This window comes from Marmota marmota, unplaced genomic scaffold (genome assembly GCF_001458135.2).
Source record: "Marmota marmota marmota unplaced genomic scaffold, marMar, whole genome shotgun sequence".
NCBI lineage: Eukaryota > Metazoa > Chordata > Mammalia > Rodentia > Sciuridae > Marmota > Marmota marmota.
Window position 1 is genome coordinate 19,888,499 of NW_026000164.1, and position 18,396 is coordinate 19,906,894.

Below are 18,396 nucleotides of genomic sequence, written 5' to 3' on the forward strand. Positions count from 1 at the left end.
GTGTCTGGCATAAGGCTAGCATTCTCTAAGTGCTACCTAGTATCAATGTTGTTATTGTTGCTATTATTAAGGTTTAACCTACTGTAAGCTCATCTCTCCTCCTGCCAAAACTATCCCACCTGAAAGGAAAGTGACCACAACACTCAGAGCAACCAAAAGATCTTTATTGCAGCAGTGCAACAAAGAGAAAGGAAAGAAGGAAAGAGAGAGAGAGAAAAGAGAAGAGATGAACAGGGAGAGAGCAAGAGCAAGAGAGAGACAGAGAGCGTGCGTAAGAAAGATAAAGAGCAAGAGAGAGAGAGCAAGAGAGAGAGGGAGCAAGAGAGAGAGGGAGCAAGGGGGGCAAGAGAGGAGGGGGCCTGGCAGGAGGGAGTTTTTATAGCCCAAATCTAATGGGGCCTCTGAGACTGCAAGCTGCCTTGTTGGCCCAAGGGGGGGTTAAGTGTTCAGCCTTGAAGCAGGGTTGAATTTCAGACTTGAGGCAAACAGGTGATAAGGACCAGATAGAGGGGGTTTGAGTGCGGTGGGCTATCTTGCGAGCCAACATCTGTTCAGCCTGCCCTGCAGACACACAGTTCAGCCTGCTACTGCACCCAACACCACCCAAACTTGTTCAGAGTTTGAAGGATCTACCCATGGAGCCTATGTCCCCAGCCTCCCCATTCCCCTCCTCCTCTACAAATACCTCCTATGGGTATACTCTCTTTCTTTACTGCATCCATCTTAGTTGAACCCCCTTCCCCGCATTCCCACAGTTCCCTGCATCCCAGTTCCTGATACCTTGACGTAGATGGGCATTGTCATAGAGCTCAATTCTGATACTTACCTGAGTGGATAGGCCAAAGATGAAGGCAGGCCCAGGAATCTCATGCCTCCCAAGGCAGCCATCCAATCAGGTGACTGGTTTCAGCCTTTAAAACCAGAGAAGACTTAGTTTATCCCATCAAGCAAGGAGAGACTTACAAGGACACTGTCATACAGCCCAGAGGCCCCATGCTGAGAGGCCATACAAGGCAACATCCAGCCATGGCCAGTGTCTGCAGCCTGGGTTTCATGAGTCAGCTCCTTCTCTCCAGTTGTGTATCTCATTCATTAATCCCGTCCCAACCCACTTGGCCATGCTTTTGCTCCTCATCCTACCATATCTCATCCTTTTTTTTTTTTTTCAATTGTTGTTGTTGTTGTTCTTTTTAGGTATATATCAAAGTTGAGTGTATTTTGACATATTATACATACATGGAGTATAAGTTCTCATTCCTATAGTTATACATGATGTGGAGTTACACTGGTTATATAGTCATATATGAACATAGCAAAGTTATGTTCAATTCTTTCTACTGTCTCCTATTCCCATCCCCCTTCCTTTCCTTCATTCCCCTTTGTCTAATCCAGTGAACTTCTATTCTTCCCTCCGCCTCATTTATTTAATGTTAGCATCCACATATCAGAGAGAACATTTGACCTTTGATTTGGGGGACTGGCTTATTTCATTAGCATGATAGTCTCCAATTCTATCAATTTACCAGCAAATACCATAATTTCATTCTTCTTTAAAGCTGAGTAGTACTACATTGTGTATATATATTACATTTTATCTGTTCATCTGTTGAAGGGTACCTAGGTTGTTTCCATAGCATAGCTATTGTGAATTGTCTCTCTTTTGATTTAGTACCACTCTCTCTGGTTTTGATGTCCTCCCACCCAAGTTAGCTTCTATTTTTGGTCTAATGTTCTTACAGATTATCTTGGATAATTTTCTCATATTTATAGAATTTATAATCCTGCCATACTGAACCAACCTCTATTCCTTCTTCCTGTAGGCAGCCATCTCTTATCCCTCAACAATGGCCTGTCGTGGGTCTATCTATGAAACCAGGGAAAATATTAGCTTTTGGCATAAATGACTTGGTAATAGTGTCACTGATTTATGTTCTAGGTCTCTAGTAGAATATCCAGGGAATGAGTCCTTATTTTATTATTTTGAAAATAACTATGGTCCTCCTTTTTGGACAGGCCCTGGTAAGGCTGTATATGTATGGGCATTATTTATGACTGTACAAAGTGCTGATTAACTTACCTGGAAATCAGTACTATGCCATCTTCAGAGAAGAATGATTAATATCATAGTAATTAAGAGTCTGGATTCTGAAGCCAGATGACTTGGGTCCAAATTCTGCCTCTGCAACTTACTACGATATTTTAAACTTGGTTATTTTGTTAATTTGAGGTTTATTGGGGTCCTACTTTCATAAGCAACTTAAGCATCTTGATCATATTAAGCTGGAAATACTGGAATTATTCACTCAATTGTGGATACTTGCCCCTGCTCTGATTCTGTTGCTTCTGTTTCCCCAGGTCTTACCTTTTGTATTCGTGAATTCCTTTGTGCACTGACTGAACTGTATTATTTATGTGCCATGTTGTCTGGCACTGTGCTAGGCTACAGAGATGCAAAGGTGACAAATCCCAAATTCTATTCTTAAGGGTGGATAAATATTCACACATACACAGGGCACAGATATGTGCTAACATACATATTCATCAAAATGTTAAGGGTGCTGAGTTAAGAGAACTTTCTAAGGCACACTGGCACACAGGGGAGAACAGTGAGTTCTGCCTAGGGAACAGAGCTAAATAGGTAACAAAGGTCTTTATGAAAAAGGCCAGGGCTTACACTCTTGGTTTTCTTTTTTTTTTTTTTTGGTGGTACTTGAGGTTGAACCCAAGGATATTCTACCATTGAGCTATATTCCCAGCCCCCACTTTTTTTTTAATATATATAAGATATTGTGTCCAACTACAACTAAAAAATATATATATAAATTATAAATATATATATTTTAGTTGTAGTTGGACACAATACCTTTTATTTATTTTTATGTGGTGCTGAGGATCGAACCCTAGCACATGCTAAGCAAGCACTCTACCACTGATCCACAACCCCAGCCCCCCCCCCGCCTTTTTTTTAAACTAACTTCTACAGAAGGTCTCACTAAGTTGCTGAGACTGGCCTCAAACTTGCAATTCTCCTGCCTCAGCCTCTGGGGTGACTGCAATTACAAGTGTGTATCACCACACCCAGCTAAGTCAAACCCTGATGCTTCCTGCTTCCCACCTGTGCCTTCAAACCCACTCCAAAACGAGGCAGTCTGACTTAGACTCTACAACTTGCCTTAGAAATGTCATCCCATGTCCTGATTTCTAGTACCCTAGTCCCAGTGGTTGTAATGGGTTAAGGAATCTGCTCTTTGGTTTCTGACCTGTCCCTTCCCTGTCTCCACCCCCATTAAAGGCTCACCCCTTAGTTATAAGGGCTGCATGCAGTCTTGACCACATATAATACCCAAGTTTTTCCCCAAGACTTAAGTCCTTCTTTGAACTCTAGCCCCATCACCAGTCCCTACTGGCTTATCTTGTCTTCATCAGCCTTCTCTCAGATATGGGCCTTATTTTATATCCCAGCTGCAGTCCTACCACCCAGTCAAAGAATGAGCACCAGAACTGCCACCCATCTACCAAGGCCTGGCAACCCCACTTCACTGGAACCATGGCTGAATTTCAGCTAATTTGTGACAAAGGCTAAACTTTGGTCAGGCTCCTCTGAGTCCTATTCTTAACTAGGCCTCAATTTTGGTCCTGGTCTCTTTGGCCTGTCCAGCCCACGTTTTTTTTTTTTGTTTGTTTTCTTTTGCAGTACTGGAGATTGAACTCAGGACCTCACACATGGTCCAGCCCAGTTTAGCAAGAATCTTGCTAAGTCAGTTTAGTGAGAATCCCCCAATATCAAATCACATTTCCTATCTGATCAGTTCTTCAGCTTCTACCTTTGGTGTATAGTCCTTTGTCTGCCTTTGCCAAGAACCTTGTTTAGGTCAATTTAGCAGGAATCTTTGAGATATCCTTTTTATATCAACTGACCCCCTCCATCTGCCCTTGGGCTATAAATCTCTGTTTGTCCTTGTTATATTAGGAATTGAACTTCATTTATCTCCCTATTGACCTCTATTGCCATAACCTTGTATAAAGTCTTCCTTACAGTTTTAACAAGTATCAGAAAAATGTTTTCTTTAGCACCTATCATGCCCTTGGTACAACAGCTGTGGACAGCCCATAGTCCATCTACCCTTCTGAGTCATGCTGCCTCCCCTCCCTGGTCTACTCCAGGAATCAGTTATTTTTTTCAGGCCCCTGAGCTCCTCTTCGTCAACAGCCCCTAGTAGATACATGTAGAAGCACAGCTGTGGTAGAGTTGTTTGAAAATAGAAACATAGAAAGGATGGGCCAATTCTATTCCAATCAACTTCCTCTAGTTCATTCCATCAGTCAGATAACCAAAATATGTGAATAAATGTAAATGGTTTCTCAACATAAATTTATTTCCAAAGAGCTTCCTTATTTGCATTTTAGATATAAGCAAAATACACACACTCAAGGCATGAAGTATCTGTCCTGTGCTCTTGTGAATAAAAGAAAAATATCACAGTGAATGCAGATCTTCAGTGTTCCAATGGTGCCAGAAACAAATTCACTGGCTTTTTTTTTTTTTTTTTTTTTTAGAAAAAAAAAAAAAGAATTGTCTGAAATTTTACCTCTTGGGTTCCAAGTACGTTTTTGTTGATAGTAGAGAAACTTTATTATAAAAGTCTCCTCACCTAGGGCTCTGGTGAGTTCTCATTTTTATTAATCTCTTTCACTTGGCTTCAAGTAAGGTAAGATGAAATTCAAAATTTGTTGAATTTTGGATTAATGTCAGGCATAGCATTTTCCTCTGGAGTATCTCCCTTCATGGGGACTGATACTGAAGTGTTCTGTAGGAAATGGCGTGTCAACCACTCATTGGTTCTCATGGCTTTGCAGTGGAGGCAGGGCCTTTCCCTGATTTGGTAATTTCCCAGATTTCCTTGCCTTTGAGCTATTTTTCTCTTCTTAACAATGGTTGGGGATAGATGCTGCTCACTTTCACTCTCCTTCCATGAGGAGGCTCCTGAGTTAGATTCTTCACTGTCACACTCAGTAGTGTCACTGTCATGTTGGGTCTGATTCACCTGATGGAGTTGAGACTGGTGCCTGGCTCGTCTTTGTTCTAGATAGGCATTGACCAAGGCCACTTCTGAGTCCGTTACTGGGGAAAGTTGACCCTGTTTTGTTTTTTTCATTGTTTGAGAAAAGGCCCAGGAACCGTCTTTGTTTTGTCGCTTATAAGAATTTTCTTTGCTTGCTAACCAAGAAAACAAATGGACAAGTTAGAAACACTGTTGTTTACTTTAACTTCACATCATCCAAGGAAGCCTACTGCATGTGTGGGCTCACTCGTAAGGGTCAAATGTCAGGTCACTGCTTTCACCCAATCAACTGCGCTGCTGGCAGCTGGCTGCACTTAACAGTGCCATACCCTATGTTCCCAAGACCAGACAGTAATAGACAGATGCTTGATATGTCACTTTTGAAGTTTTGCAGACCCCAGAATATTAAGAACAAAAGGGAGAAAGTCTCCAAACTTTGTCAGAGAAGGACTTTTTCTCCCTTTGTCTCAAAGTCTCAAACATTCAAGAATGTGTATGTATATGAGGGTGATTTGGGTAGCAAGAACTAAGGCTCTTTTCTTTGTGCAGTGGTATGCTGGCATTAGCTCAGACCCAACTCACTAGAGCTGATAAATTTTCAGGAATTTCATGAGATGGTTACACATAGTCATCACTAAAAATCGTACAAACTTACAATTAAGTCAATCCACTAAAAATAGTAATAATTACTTAATAACCATCATTTCCAAATTATCGTACTGCAGTTTATTATGCTGTGTGTTCTTGAAACTATTGATTTATGTCTGTTGTGTCTGGGTGTTGGAAATACCATGCTGGTAGCTTGAAACCAGCTTTGAGGGGTTACCCTGAAAATCAGCAAACACAAAAGACCAGGATTTGATGTATGGTTTTGTTGAATGTCTAAGACTAAGAAAGTGACAGAGAACATGTTACTAATGCAGACTGCAGTGCCATGCTGGCAGCCACTACATTGTGACTAACTCCCTAAAATGAAACATTCTTCCAGTATTGTAAAGCTATTAGCCATTTCAGCAAAGAAACCCACTCACATCATATACAACCAAGTTCCAACATAATATCTTTTTCACTTTCATTTGAGGAAAACAACATTCATGCTGGAACTATACCTGTTCATCAACTGCAGCCATGCTCAGGATGCAAGGGTCTGGCAAAAGTCAAGAAGAGGGCTGGGGGTAGTAGCACACCTTGTAATCTCAGAGGCTGGGGAAGCTGAGGCAAGAGGATCATGAGTTCAAAGCCAGCCTCAGCAACAGCAAGGCATTAAGCAACGCAGTGAGACCCTGTCTCTAAATAAAACACAAAATAGGCTGGGGATGTAGCTCAATGATTCAGTGCCCCTGAGTTCAATCCCTGGTATGCAAAAAAAAAGTGTGGGGGGGTATAGCTCAGAGGTAGACCTCCCCTGAGTTCAATCCCTAGTACCACCTAAAAAAAAAACAACAACAACAACAAGGAGAGCATTTTTGTGAATCAGTGGTCTATACAGAATTTACCATAAAGGGCATTATATATTTTATTATTTACAAATTGTGTAAATTAAATTATAAAAACATGCACATTTTGGGAGAACCAGTTGTTAATTGTTACCAGCACATCACTGCTTATAGGTTATTGAAAAAGATGTCACTTCAGCTCACAACAAAGTGTACAAAAGGCAAGTTAATGTGAAGGGAGAGTGCTAAGGAAAGAAAAGAGAGCTTGTGTTCTACCTACCAGTAACTCATTGCTTCTGATGGCTTGGCTCAAGCAGCGGAGCTGTCCTGAACTAGGGAGTAGAAAAGCAAGGAGCTCACCCTTTGTTGGGTGGAGAAGCCCTGCAATGGTTTTGGCCGTTCACCTCTGTTGCTTGCTTTCCACACTCAGCACATGCCTCTCTCATCACAGTCCAATACCAAGCACACACCAGCTCTCACCTTTACTTACTGAAGCACTTGTTCCACCGTCTTCATCCTTTTTAGTCTCAGACATCTGTTTCAGAAATATTTATTAGTAAGAGTGATCTCGGTTGTTTTTCACTAATATTTACTTGTTAAGAAATGCTATTGGGGCTGGGGATGTGGCTCAAGCGGTAGCGTGCTCGCCTGGCATGCGTGCGGCCCGGGTTCGATCCTCCAGCACCACATACAAGAAAACGAAGATGTTGTATCCGCCGATAACTAAAAAATAAATATTAAAATTAAAAAAAAAAAAAAAAGAAATGCTATTGCCCAAGGTAATAGTGTTGATGTCTAATTTTTTAAAAGTTTTTAGTAACCTTTTTTTAATATTTCCTTTTTAGTTATAGCTGGACACAATATCTTTATTTTATTTCTATGTGGTGCTGAGGATCTAACCCAGGGCCTCACCCACACTAGGCAAGTGCTCTACCTCTGAGCAACAACCCCAGCCCTCATGTCTAATTTTAAACATTCAGCAATTACATAAGTACTTGTTAAGTTCCTGTTACTATGTTTCTACTTCTGCTGCCCATTCAGCAGCAGAATCCACCAAAATGTTTTAAACTAAGCAAAATGAAATAGAGACAGGAGAGAAAATAATGCTGAGGAGGAGCTGCAGGTTATAAAGTTTTCCTTATACCCATTTACATAACACAGAAATTTCATTTAAAAACACATTGGATAATACTACAATTCATTCAAAATTATTTTTTAAAGAATCGATCCGGTTAAGTTATTTTTTAAATAAAATATCTGATATGAGGCATTTATATACACAAATATCTTTACCTGAATTCACAGACTTAATACGTCCTTAATCTTTCAGATAGTTTCCTCCAAGATGCAACCATAATTTATTATCTTTTAATACGACATTCAGAAGAAATGGATTTCTTTGAATAGTCCAATTCCAAATATTCTGTCCCAAGACTATAAATATTTGTCCCATATTTCAGAGTAGCGTCCCACTTTCTGATGCTGAAGATGATTTTACCAAAAGACGCAAATACAAAACAACTTTCAGAATGTATCAAAAACTTTAGAAATATTCATTAATGTCTTGACCTATAATTTTTTTCTCAAGGATTCTGTCATCAGGAAATAAGCCTCCCAAAAGAGAGAGCTTTTTCCATGGAAATATTCATCATCGTATAATTAGGATAATATAAAATTCAAAATTCAAAAGTAAATAATGGCTAATTAAATTATGGTATGATCATGTAAGATATAGTTGTAAAACTTATAATAAAAGTATGTCATAGCAAGAGGAAATAAATATTTCAATGTTGAGCTAAAATTCAAGATGCAAAACTGTATATAATAGTATGAGCACAAGTTTGCTAAAAATATGAAAAGAGACTTTAAGGAATATGTGTATAAGGAGTAGCAATGGTTGGCTTTTAAGTGGTTAAGACAGTGACTTTTTGTTTCTTTTTTTTTTTCAAATTTTCTACAATTAGGGGAAAAACAAATTTATGCAGAAAGTCAAACTTCCTTTGGGTTGAAAAAATGCAATACTTGGATATTTATAACTGCAATCTAAGATCCTGACCCATTGCTTTCTCAATATCTAACAAGGTACTTCCTTGCTTTTTGGGTTACAATAACCATTCTCTGAAAATCTTGACAGTGGAATCCTTTCTGAAGACACCTTTTAAAAAAAATGTTTTAGAGCTCCATAAATATTTTAAATGTAATATGTATAGAGAAAATTATTTAAAAATTGGAAATCTATAACCCTCAAAGTTAATAGTTGTTGGATATTTCTACATAATCTGAAGTGATTTTTATTTTAGTTTGTCTATTTTCCTATAATCTCCACATTGTCTATAACATGTACTTGTGTAACAGAGGGAGGAAGGTATTTGAAAACACTTATTGGTTTTCTATCATTTCTAAAGAAAGCTTCCACATTTGATGCCAAATAAAAATAAAACCATAAAATCAAAAGAAAGATTTTGTGTTAAGCTAAGTGGAATCATACGGACTGTGGTTACAAAAAGCATTTTATTAACTGTCTTTGTGTGTGACTTAGTGAGTAAAAACAGCAGCAGTGCCTGCCCTGAGGGCAGAGTAGAAAATGTGGGCTGTGCTCTTTCTTTCTGCCACTAACCAACTCTGTGATCTTACCAAGTCACTTAACACCTCCCTAAGCTCAGTTTCACATAGGCAGAATGAGGATTTCAGAGTAATATTTCCAGAAAAATACCAGCACTAGCAATCTGAATAAATCCTAAACAACTATATAAGCTAAATAGAGTATTTATAGTCTCTGAAAGCAAAAGGGTAAGTGCATCCTAAAAAGTGGGAAATCCAGAGGAAATCAGCATGCTTCACGTTGGAGGATAATTACCACCACATTTCCATTGCACTATTACCATTACTTCAAGGTTTGTAAATAAAGTCTCATAGTTTCACAGAGAAAATGAAGAAGTTCAAAGTGAAGGAAAAATTCCATCCTCCTTGACTAGCTCTCATATGGTTCTCAGATTTCCAATCTGGGACCCTTCAGGAGAAGCAGTCCCGCCAATTGTAGCTGCCACAAGGACACAGAATGAAAGATGAAACCTCTAAGATAATTAAGGTTTTAATCAGCACTGAATAGATTTAATTCAACATTTCAAACTATGCTTTGAAGTAAACAAATAATATGGCAGGAAATCTAGGTCTAGTCCCCTCTGTCACTAATCACTTGTGTGACATTGGACAAGTCCCTTAATTTCTGTGGGCCTTATCAACTAAAGAAAGAGGTGGATAATGATACCTTGTTTGCCTGTAAACAGAGCCTGGACTACATACTCTCTTGAGTCCTTGAAGCTCAGGATTCTGAGTCTCCAAAGAGCTGATGCAAGCAAGAGAGCAGAGGAATAGCTGAGACCTCTCTTAAGTGGTCTTCATGATGAAATTGCCAGTGATCAATTTCAATTTTTTGTTAATTTTCTAAAGTAGCTTTTCTTGCCAGGCCAGACAAATTCAATATACTTAGCTAAGGAGTCTAAGACACATATAAGCTATCACTATTCTAAATCTCCTTTTGGCAAAGTATTTACCTTAAAGAAGCATTTAGACTTTAGATGAAACTTCTTCTTGGCTGGGATTTGGTGGGGGAGAAACTTTGATTATATAATGGAATCTGGCTGGCATAGACATAGCAAACCTCCTCTGCATCCAGAGCTGATATAGCACTCAGTCTAGCTGACCACTGCCAGACCAGGGCTCTGGCTGTAATGCTAAATGATGGTAGCTTGATTAATCATCAACCTGGCATTAATGGCCAGCAAGGATTCCATGTCAGCAATTTTCAAGAGCTTGGTTGCTCATAATATTTTGGGGCATCACAGTCCTGATAAAGTGGGCTATGTCATTCCTATGAGCATGGGATTTTCTTCTGCTGATAAATGATCAAGGGTGGTGACTTTAGTTTAGTTTAGTTCTGCGTCTTATCCTATGCAGAAAGTATACTGCTTCATTCTAAAATCTCCCAAATCCTCCATGAGTTTTTATCAATATGACTAACTTTTTTATCTTCAACTAGAATGACATGGCTACAAAAAGAATTAACCAGGACAGAAGTTTATCCAAGCATTACCTAACTTATGGATAAATGATAAATAACCTAAATATCCTAAAACTGAAGAATTTTTATGATGCAACCACAAGATAGAAAATCAAGCAATCATTAGAAGTGCTGATGAGTGAATATAACTTTTGCAAGTGTTTACGGTATGTTATTAAGTTTAAAAAAACAGGATATGAAAATACAAACAATATAATGTCAGCCATGTAAGAGGAAAGATATACTGGGTCAGGAAAAAAAAAAAAGAAGAAGAAAAATAACCTAGAATGATACTAAAAAATGTTAACAGTGATTATCTCTGTGAAATAGTTTTAAATTTTTTTCCTCCATTCTTTTCAATATTCTTGGATTCTCTAAAATGACTTTTGAATTATTTTTATAACTAAAAAATAAATTTTTAAATAGTTTCAGCAAAGAAATTTATAAAAATCCCCTAGTATATACTAAAAATATTATTTAAAATTAAAAAAGGATATCTTACCCAGACAGAAGCCCGAGACAAGAACATCAGGACAGATATAATGGCAAAATACCAAAGCAGGAAGTTCCCTATTGCCCCACAAGAGTCATCCTTCCGGCATTCATAATCCTGATTAGGAATGGTAAAACTTAAAGGTATGGGGGGAGGATCTACCTCCCAAAATAAGGAAAAAAGGTCTCCCATGATGGATTCTTGCTTAGAAAATAAAACATGCTCAAAGGGATGAAGGTGACTGGGAACTATTTCACTCCATGACGTATGACAATTTCCTTGGCAACCCATTATGACATACATTTAAGGATCTATTACAGGGATTGACAAGTGCTTTTTGTAGTTCTAAGTTTTTGGAAGATTTATCTAAATTACTTCCACAAAATTTTATGGTATTTTCCCCCATACTTCAATATGGTTTTTTTGGCCCTAATCTTTTTTCCCTTAAAATTGTATATATTTTTCATATCTTTAGATCTAAGTGTCTAAGGTACCACTCATTTTTATCAATCTCTTTTATATGTTTCATACCATTATAAATTAATATACACAATTCTAATTTATCAAAGATTGAGTTGTGTTCCCCCAAATTCAAATGTTGAAGCCCTCATCCCCCCACATTTGATTATATTTGGAGAGAAGACTTTTAAAGAGGTAGCAAAGATTAAGAGAGTCATAAAAGTGGAACCCTAATCTAATACTACTAGTGTTCTTATAAAAAAAGGAAACACTAAGGATTTACCCGGCACAGAAAAAGCACACATGAGGACATATGACAAGGAGACTATCTATGAGCCACTCAGGCCTCAAGAGAAACCAATCCTGCTGACACCTTGGTCTTGGACTTCTAGCCTCCCAACTGGAAGAAATAAATGTCTATTGTTTAAGCTACCCTGTCTGTGATTTTTGTTTGTTTGCAGGGGCACCCTGTGGTTTGTGATATTTTGTTATGGAAGCCCAAATACAATGGCAAACATCTATCAAACTTGATTGGCAGTGTTCTTTTTTAAGCCTGGAATAAATGCTCAATAGCTTATAGATTATATTAAGATGGAGAAATACATATGTGTCTGTTAAAAATTATATCAAATGTATACTATTTTTTTTAGCAAAGAGTTGGACATGGAAGAGGTAGAATCCTGACATTCTAATTTTGACGGTACATTGAATCAAACTTTTTTTCTTTGAACAATTTTCATGTTACTTCATTTTTAAATCCACAACTAGGGCCAAACAATATTACTGCAAAGATAATATAAAAATGATTTTAAAATCTCACTTAAAATCTGTTAGATCTTTAAGCATAGCAAACCCACAGATTTTCATATGCAATACAATGAACTTCATATTCTTCTATTTAACCTTAGGATCGATTTAGGAAAAATTTTAGTTACTAGACGAACATGATGGTTTATTATGACCATGGATTAATGTTTTCATTGTGGGACACATTTCTCCCTATGTCGAATGAGTCCCCAGACTTCAAGCACCCCGGCCACTGGTTCTCTGGGCCTCAGGCCAGTGTCAAGATCTCCAAGAGATCTGGGAGCCAGACTAAGACCTGGGCCAAGGCTGAGCTACATGTGCCATCTTAGGGCTCACTACACTCATCTCATTTGGCCTTCACTGCACCTCTGGGCCTACAGACTGAGCTCCTGAGACAGTAACCAGGAAGTTCTCATTTTTTATATTTCTCGCCTAGCTCAGTGGCACAGTATATGTATTTGGAATAGAACCAAACTCAACTACTCCTTGATGAACCTTTCCCTCATAATTATAAGTTCCTTCAAAAGAATTTTCAGGGAAATAGGTGTTTGTTTTTTTAAACATTGAAAATCTTTAACAACTTCAATCAAACAAATTTTGGGGTTTCTTGTTACTGTTGCATTCTCATTATATAAATATTTAAGAATTATGTGGGGGGATGGGCTGGGTTGTGGCTCAGCGGTAGAACGCTGCCTAGCACATATGAGGCACTGGGTTCAAGCCTCAGCACCACATAAAAATAAGTAAATAAAATAAAAGGTATTGTGTCCAACTACAACTAAAAAATATTATAAAAAAAGAATTTAAATGGGGCCAGAACTGGGATGGATATGGAGATAAAATATATATATCACAAGGAACAGAATTGCTTTGTCTTTGCTCATCGTGTCCAGACCCATCATGCCCAGACCCATCATGCACACTCTATCCAGAAAATTAGCCACCCTACTAAATAAAATCTGCTTACAAATGTAAGTACATAAAAGCCCTAAGGAAGCTAAAATCATATTAATATATACAAAATTCATCTTGTTATAGTTATTACTTTTTACTGCGAGTTCAGAACCTGGTCTGAATTTTGCTGTTCAGCTTTCTCCCTGCAGCTTAGTGGTAACTACCAATCCGAGCTGTTTCCCTGGTAACGCAGGAGCCCGGTCCCTCCGCACCTCCCCCCCCCCCCGCCGCTTCTCGCGAGAAGAGACGGCCCAGTTCTTCCGGTAACTGTAGACCAGCCAGACTCCCGGTTTGGCCTTAGCGCTTGGTTTCGCGCATGTGCAATTAGGAGTGGCGCGAGTCCGCGACTTCCGGGCGAAGAACATGGTGCGTTCTCGGGGTAGTCTTTGTGCTTCCTGGACGTGGAGTCCACGCTGGCTTTGGGAGTTCCGCGCCTACTGATCTGCACGGGTTTCAGCCAAGGGAAGATACTGCTAGGCGTCCCATCACTTTTAGTGAAAGGGAGGAAAGAAACATTAGGGGTGACTAAAGTTTGTACTGAGGGATCCTGGGAGGGAAGCACTTTGCACTGGGGAGTTGTGAAGCGGACTGAAGGGCGGGAAGGGTACTGTAATATTCTCTATGGGATACGATTCCTGTAACTGGAACACGTTTTCCACTTGCCTGTTAAGTTTGAGTTTAGCAGGAAAAAACAAAAAAAGGAAACATAAATCCCCATGTGAAACAAAACCGAATACACTGTCCTCTCTTCCTCTGGTTCCTTTCACACCATAGGTACCCGCCGTCTAATGTAAAACCTTCAACTTTATCAGTACACAAAATGGAGATCCCTGGCTTATATAAGTCCCAGTGCAGGGTTATTTAAGGTGGGACGTAATGAGAGCTTCTGCGTTAGGATGGAGAAAGAGTCTTCATGATTTATATGGCGTACGGAATATTTTCTCCCAAATTTGGGGTATATTGAGTTTTAATAATTTTTAAAAAACTATACCCTTGCTGTACTTGTGACATACCCCAAAAACAAAAGGTGGAATATTTGCAGACATAATAACCAACCCCTAAATTAGAAAAAAAAAAAAAAGACATTTTTATTAACTAAAGTATTGAATTATTCTCTGAAAGAACAAGCCAGTTCTCTCTTGATTTCCCTGTGGTGCCAAAGAAGATGTAATTTAGGGTTCTCTTTACATACTGTGATACTTGATACATTTTTGGTTAGGTATTTTTAAAGATGAAGGAAAGAACAATTTTTACTTCATGAAGGACACAAAAGTTTTTATTTCTTACATGGAAAAGTAGTTTCTTTTGACTTCATTCCTGTGATTTTACTTTGAATAGATGCAAGGAGAGGCAAGCCCTAGTGCTTCCCTTATTGACAGAACCATCAAGATGAGAAAAGAAACAGAAGCCAGAAAAGTGGTTTTAGCCTGGGGACTCCTAAATGTATCAGTGGCTGGAATGATATATACTGAAATGTAAGTTAATCAGCCAAAAAAGGTGAAGATTTAAGCAGCCAATGGTTGGTTCCATAGTTTTTTGTATGTGTTTTGATTTTCGGAGTTTTTTTTTTTTTTAATTGAAAACACTTTCTAATTTTTTCAGGACTGGAAAATTGATTAGTTCATATTATAATGTGACTTACTGGCCCCTCTGGTATATTGGTAAGTAATTTCTAGTAAACAATCAAACTAATAAACAATACAATTCCAGGTAATTATGAGTCTGTGAAAAAATATTAAGTTTGGGGAAGTTGAAATTTATATTTGTTGGTCTCCTGAAATGCTGTCTCCACATTTTCAAGAATTAGTTCAGATTTCTACTCCACTGGATGCTTTCCTTAATTTCCTCACCCTTTCCTCTTCTTTTGTCTGCTTTTCCATAATCCTTGAGTATAAAGGGTCCCTTATAGATGTTAAAGTAAAGTTCATAGTCTGGACTCATTAGTCTACAATCTGCCATGAGAGCTGGTATGCAAAGTGAAAGAGCAAAGGATTTGGAATGTGCAGACCTAAATTAGAATCACGGCTCATTAACTAGATGTATAGTCTTATAAAAGTCATTTGGGCTGGGCATGGTAGCACATGCCTATAATCGCAGCACTTCTGGTGGCTGAAGCAGGAGAATCACAAGTTCAAAGCCACCCTCAGCAATTTAGCAAGGTTCTAAGCAACGTAGTTAGATGCTGACTCAAAATAAAATATAAAAAAAGGGCTGGGGATATGGCTCAGTGGTAAAACACCCCTGGGTTCAATCCCTAATCCCCAAACAAACAAATATTACCTGTCTTGTAAATGCTCGAGGCTGAAGCAGGAGGATCACAAGTTCAAAGCCAGCCTCAGCAAAAGTAAAGTGCTAAGCAACTCGGTAGGACCCTGTTTTTGCCAAAAGCTCAGTCCTTATCCCTGATGCCATTCTAATAAAGAGAACATGGTTTTGAGAAAAAGAAAAAAGAAGGTTTATTTCTTTGCCAGCAAAGGAGAAACACAGGGAACTCCTGTCCCAAAGGCTGTGATTCTTCCCATCCACAGGAACAGAGGGCTTTTATAGAGGTGATTCAGAAAAAAATGAGATTAGGGAGGAGAGATCAGCAAGGAGAAGTTTAGGGGAAAAAAGATCAGAGAGAAGAGGTTTAGGGAAAAGAAGATGGGGGGAAAGAAAAAACTTGTAAGTTTCAAAGCCAGAGGGATATAGTCAAAGCATCAAGTGAACCCCTGTTACACTGTCTCTAAATAAAATACAAAATAGGGCTGGGAATGTGGCTCAGTGGTCGAGTGCCCATGAATTCNCCCCCCCAAAAAAAAGAATTTGGCCTCTGACTATTGATTAATGATTAGAAGGAGGGTAAAGCTATCTCTTATACAAGGTTGTAAGGATTAGTGATAGTTTGAAACTCATTGATAAATTCTGTATACCTAATAGATATTCCTTAAATGGTAGCTGTTGTCAGGTAGTTTTCAATTTTGTTGTTAATGTGCTAAAATATGGAGGGTTTTTGTCCACCCCACCCATCAACATATACCCCCTCCTTTTTAAAATAAATTATTGTTCTTTTCCAGAGCTTGCCCTTGCATCTCTCTTCAGCCTTAATGCCTTATTTGATTTTTGGAGATACTTCAAATATACTGTGGCCCCAACAAGTCTTGTAGTTAGCCCTGGACAACAAACACTTTTAGGGCTAAAAACAACTGGTGAGTATGTTATATCTCTTGCAGAGGTGAGGATAAGGTTAGAAATAAATCTTTTATAAGTTAATTTTTCCTTTTCATAGACTCAGAACTAGAAGGGACTTAGAAATCCTTCTGGTTCAACTATATTGAGCAGATCTACAGTAAACTGTTTTCAGACCAATGATTATTATTACCGTTTCTATAAATTGAATGGAACTAGCATTCAGCAACGTCATGGAAGTTTGTTCCATTGTTCAATTACAATTAAATGACTAAATCTTGCATTGAAATCAATTTCTTATTTTGAACTCTGGAAAGGGTAAACAACTAATCTGTGCCCTTTAGTAATAATATTTTATATAATTTAACAACCAGATTCTTCTGTTGCTGTCTTTCTTTCCTGAAAGAGAGGTTTGAGTTTCTTAAAATCTGTTTCATTAAAAACAAAAAAAAATTTTTAAATACATACACGTATGTGTTTGTGTGTGTGTGTGCGCGTGCACGCACGTGTGCACATGCATGTGTATAAAAATTTTTTTTTTCTTCTCCTTCTAGTTGTACAGACTACTCCTCCACATGATCTGGCATCTCCCCAAATCCCCCCCTCTCCACCTTCCCCTCCAATTCAGGGTCAGAGTGTATTGAGTTATAGTCCATCTCGTTCACCTAGTACCAGTCCCAAGTTCACCACCAGCTGTATGACTGGATATAGCCCTCAACTGCAAGGTCTGTCCTCAGGTGGCAGTGGTTCTTACAGCCCTGGAGTGACCTACTCACCTGTCAGCACTTACAATAAGGTAATGACACTTTTCTCTTGGCCAGTCACTTTATTTTAGAATTGGGAGGTACATTGAAAATAATGTAGTCCCAGCAAGCATGGTGATACATGTGTGTAATCTCAACTGCTTGGGAAGTTGAGGCAGGAGGATTGCAAGGTTGAGTTTCAAGCTTGTCTCAAAATAAAAAGGACTGGGGATGTAGCTCAGTGGTAAAGCACCCCTAGGTTTAATCCTGATACCTAATCAAAAGATTTTTAAACAACCTCTTAATATGAAAGAGAACTAGTGGTATAGATCAGTGGTAGAGTGCTTATCTTGCATACACAAGACCCTGGATTGTATCCCCACTATCACAAATGCTGTTATTAATTTGCACTAAATGTTTATAAAGTTCCTGATAATTTAAAGGGAATAGGTGGCTACTCAAAAGAATTGTACCAGGTTATATTGTCACAGAAATGTTTAAGAGTATTCATTTTATCATACCTTTGATTATCAAGTTAATCAATTTTTTATAAATTTCTGCTGATAAGAAAAATGAAAATAGTCTATTGTAGCTTAATGTATATTTTTTGCAAGGTTCTCATTCTTTACCCACGTGTCTTTGGATCTGTACCCTCTAATTTTTTCCTCCTAAGTTGGTATTTTAATTATGGGATTTTCGAAAATATACATATAGAGATTTTAAAATTTATAATAGTCAATTCTGTTTGTCCTCTTGTGGTTTTTTTCTTTCCTAAATTTAGAAATTTCCCTTACTTTGCCAGTTGATTTTCTCCCTTTCAGTGGTGTAATTAAGGGTTTTTGCTGGGTATGGTGGTGTATATGTAAACCCAGTAACTGGAGGAGACTGAGGCAGTTAGATCAGAAGTTTGAGGGCAGCTTTTGCAACTTAGCAAGACCCATTTCAAAATAAAGATCTAAGATGTAGTTCAATGGTAATGCACGCTGCTACAAGGTTCAGTCCCCAGTACCCCACACATAAACACAAACATGTATACACACACAAACACACAGGTGAGGATTTTATTTTATTTTTTAAATATTTATTTTTTAGTTTTAGGTGCACACAATATCTTTATTTTATTTTATTTTTATGAGGTGTTGAGGATCAAACCCAGCACCTCACGCATGCCAGGCGAGCACACTACCACTTGAGCCACATCCCCAGCCCTTTA

The 18,396-nt window shown here is 38.3% G+C and overlaps 2 protein-coding genes across 3 annotated transcripts in view; one reads left to right on the forward strand and one right to left on the reverse strand.

Moving 5' to 3' along the window:
• Nucleotides 1-4,399: 4,399 nt before the first annotated feature.
• Ssmem1 (serine rich single-pass membrane protein 1) lies at nucleotides 4,400-11,244 on the reverse strand. The gene is made up of 3 exons (XM_015493953.2): nucleotides 11,062-11,244; nucleotides 6,980-7,034; nucleotides 4,400-5,218 (listed from the first exon to the last, which is right to left on the reverse strand). The coding sequence occupies exons 1-3, from the start codon at nucleotides 11,242-11,244 to the stop codon at nucleotides 4,722-4,724; spliced, it is 735 nt and encodes a 244-aa protein (XP_015349439.2). The 3' UTR covers nucleotides 4,400-4,721.
• Nucleotides 11,245-13,522: 2,278 nt separating this feature from the next.
• Nucleotides 13,523-18,396, forward strand: part of Tmem209 (transmembrane protein 209) — a 33,053-nt gene continuing 28,179 nt past the window's right edge. Inside the window, exons 1-5 of one of the 2 annotated variants that reach the window (XM_015493828.2) lie at nucleotides 13,523-13,638; nucleotides 14,611-14,747; nucleotides 14,875-14,933; nucleotides 16,329-16,460; nucleotides 16,995-17,236. In XM_015493828.2, the coding sequence (XP_015349314.1) occupies nucleotides 13,636-13,638; nucleotides 14,611-14,747; nucleotides 14,875-14,933; nucleotides 16,329-16,460; nucleotides 16,995-17,236 (573 nt within the window). In that variant the 5' untranslated portion in view covers nucleotides 13,523-13,635. The other variant, XM_048786931.1, reaches the window with a different exon arrangement.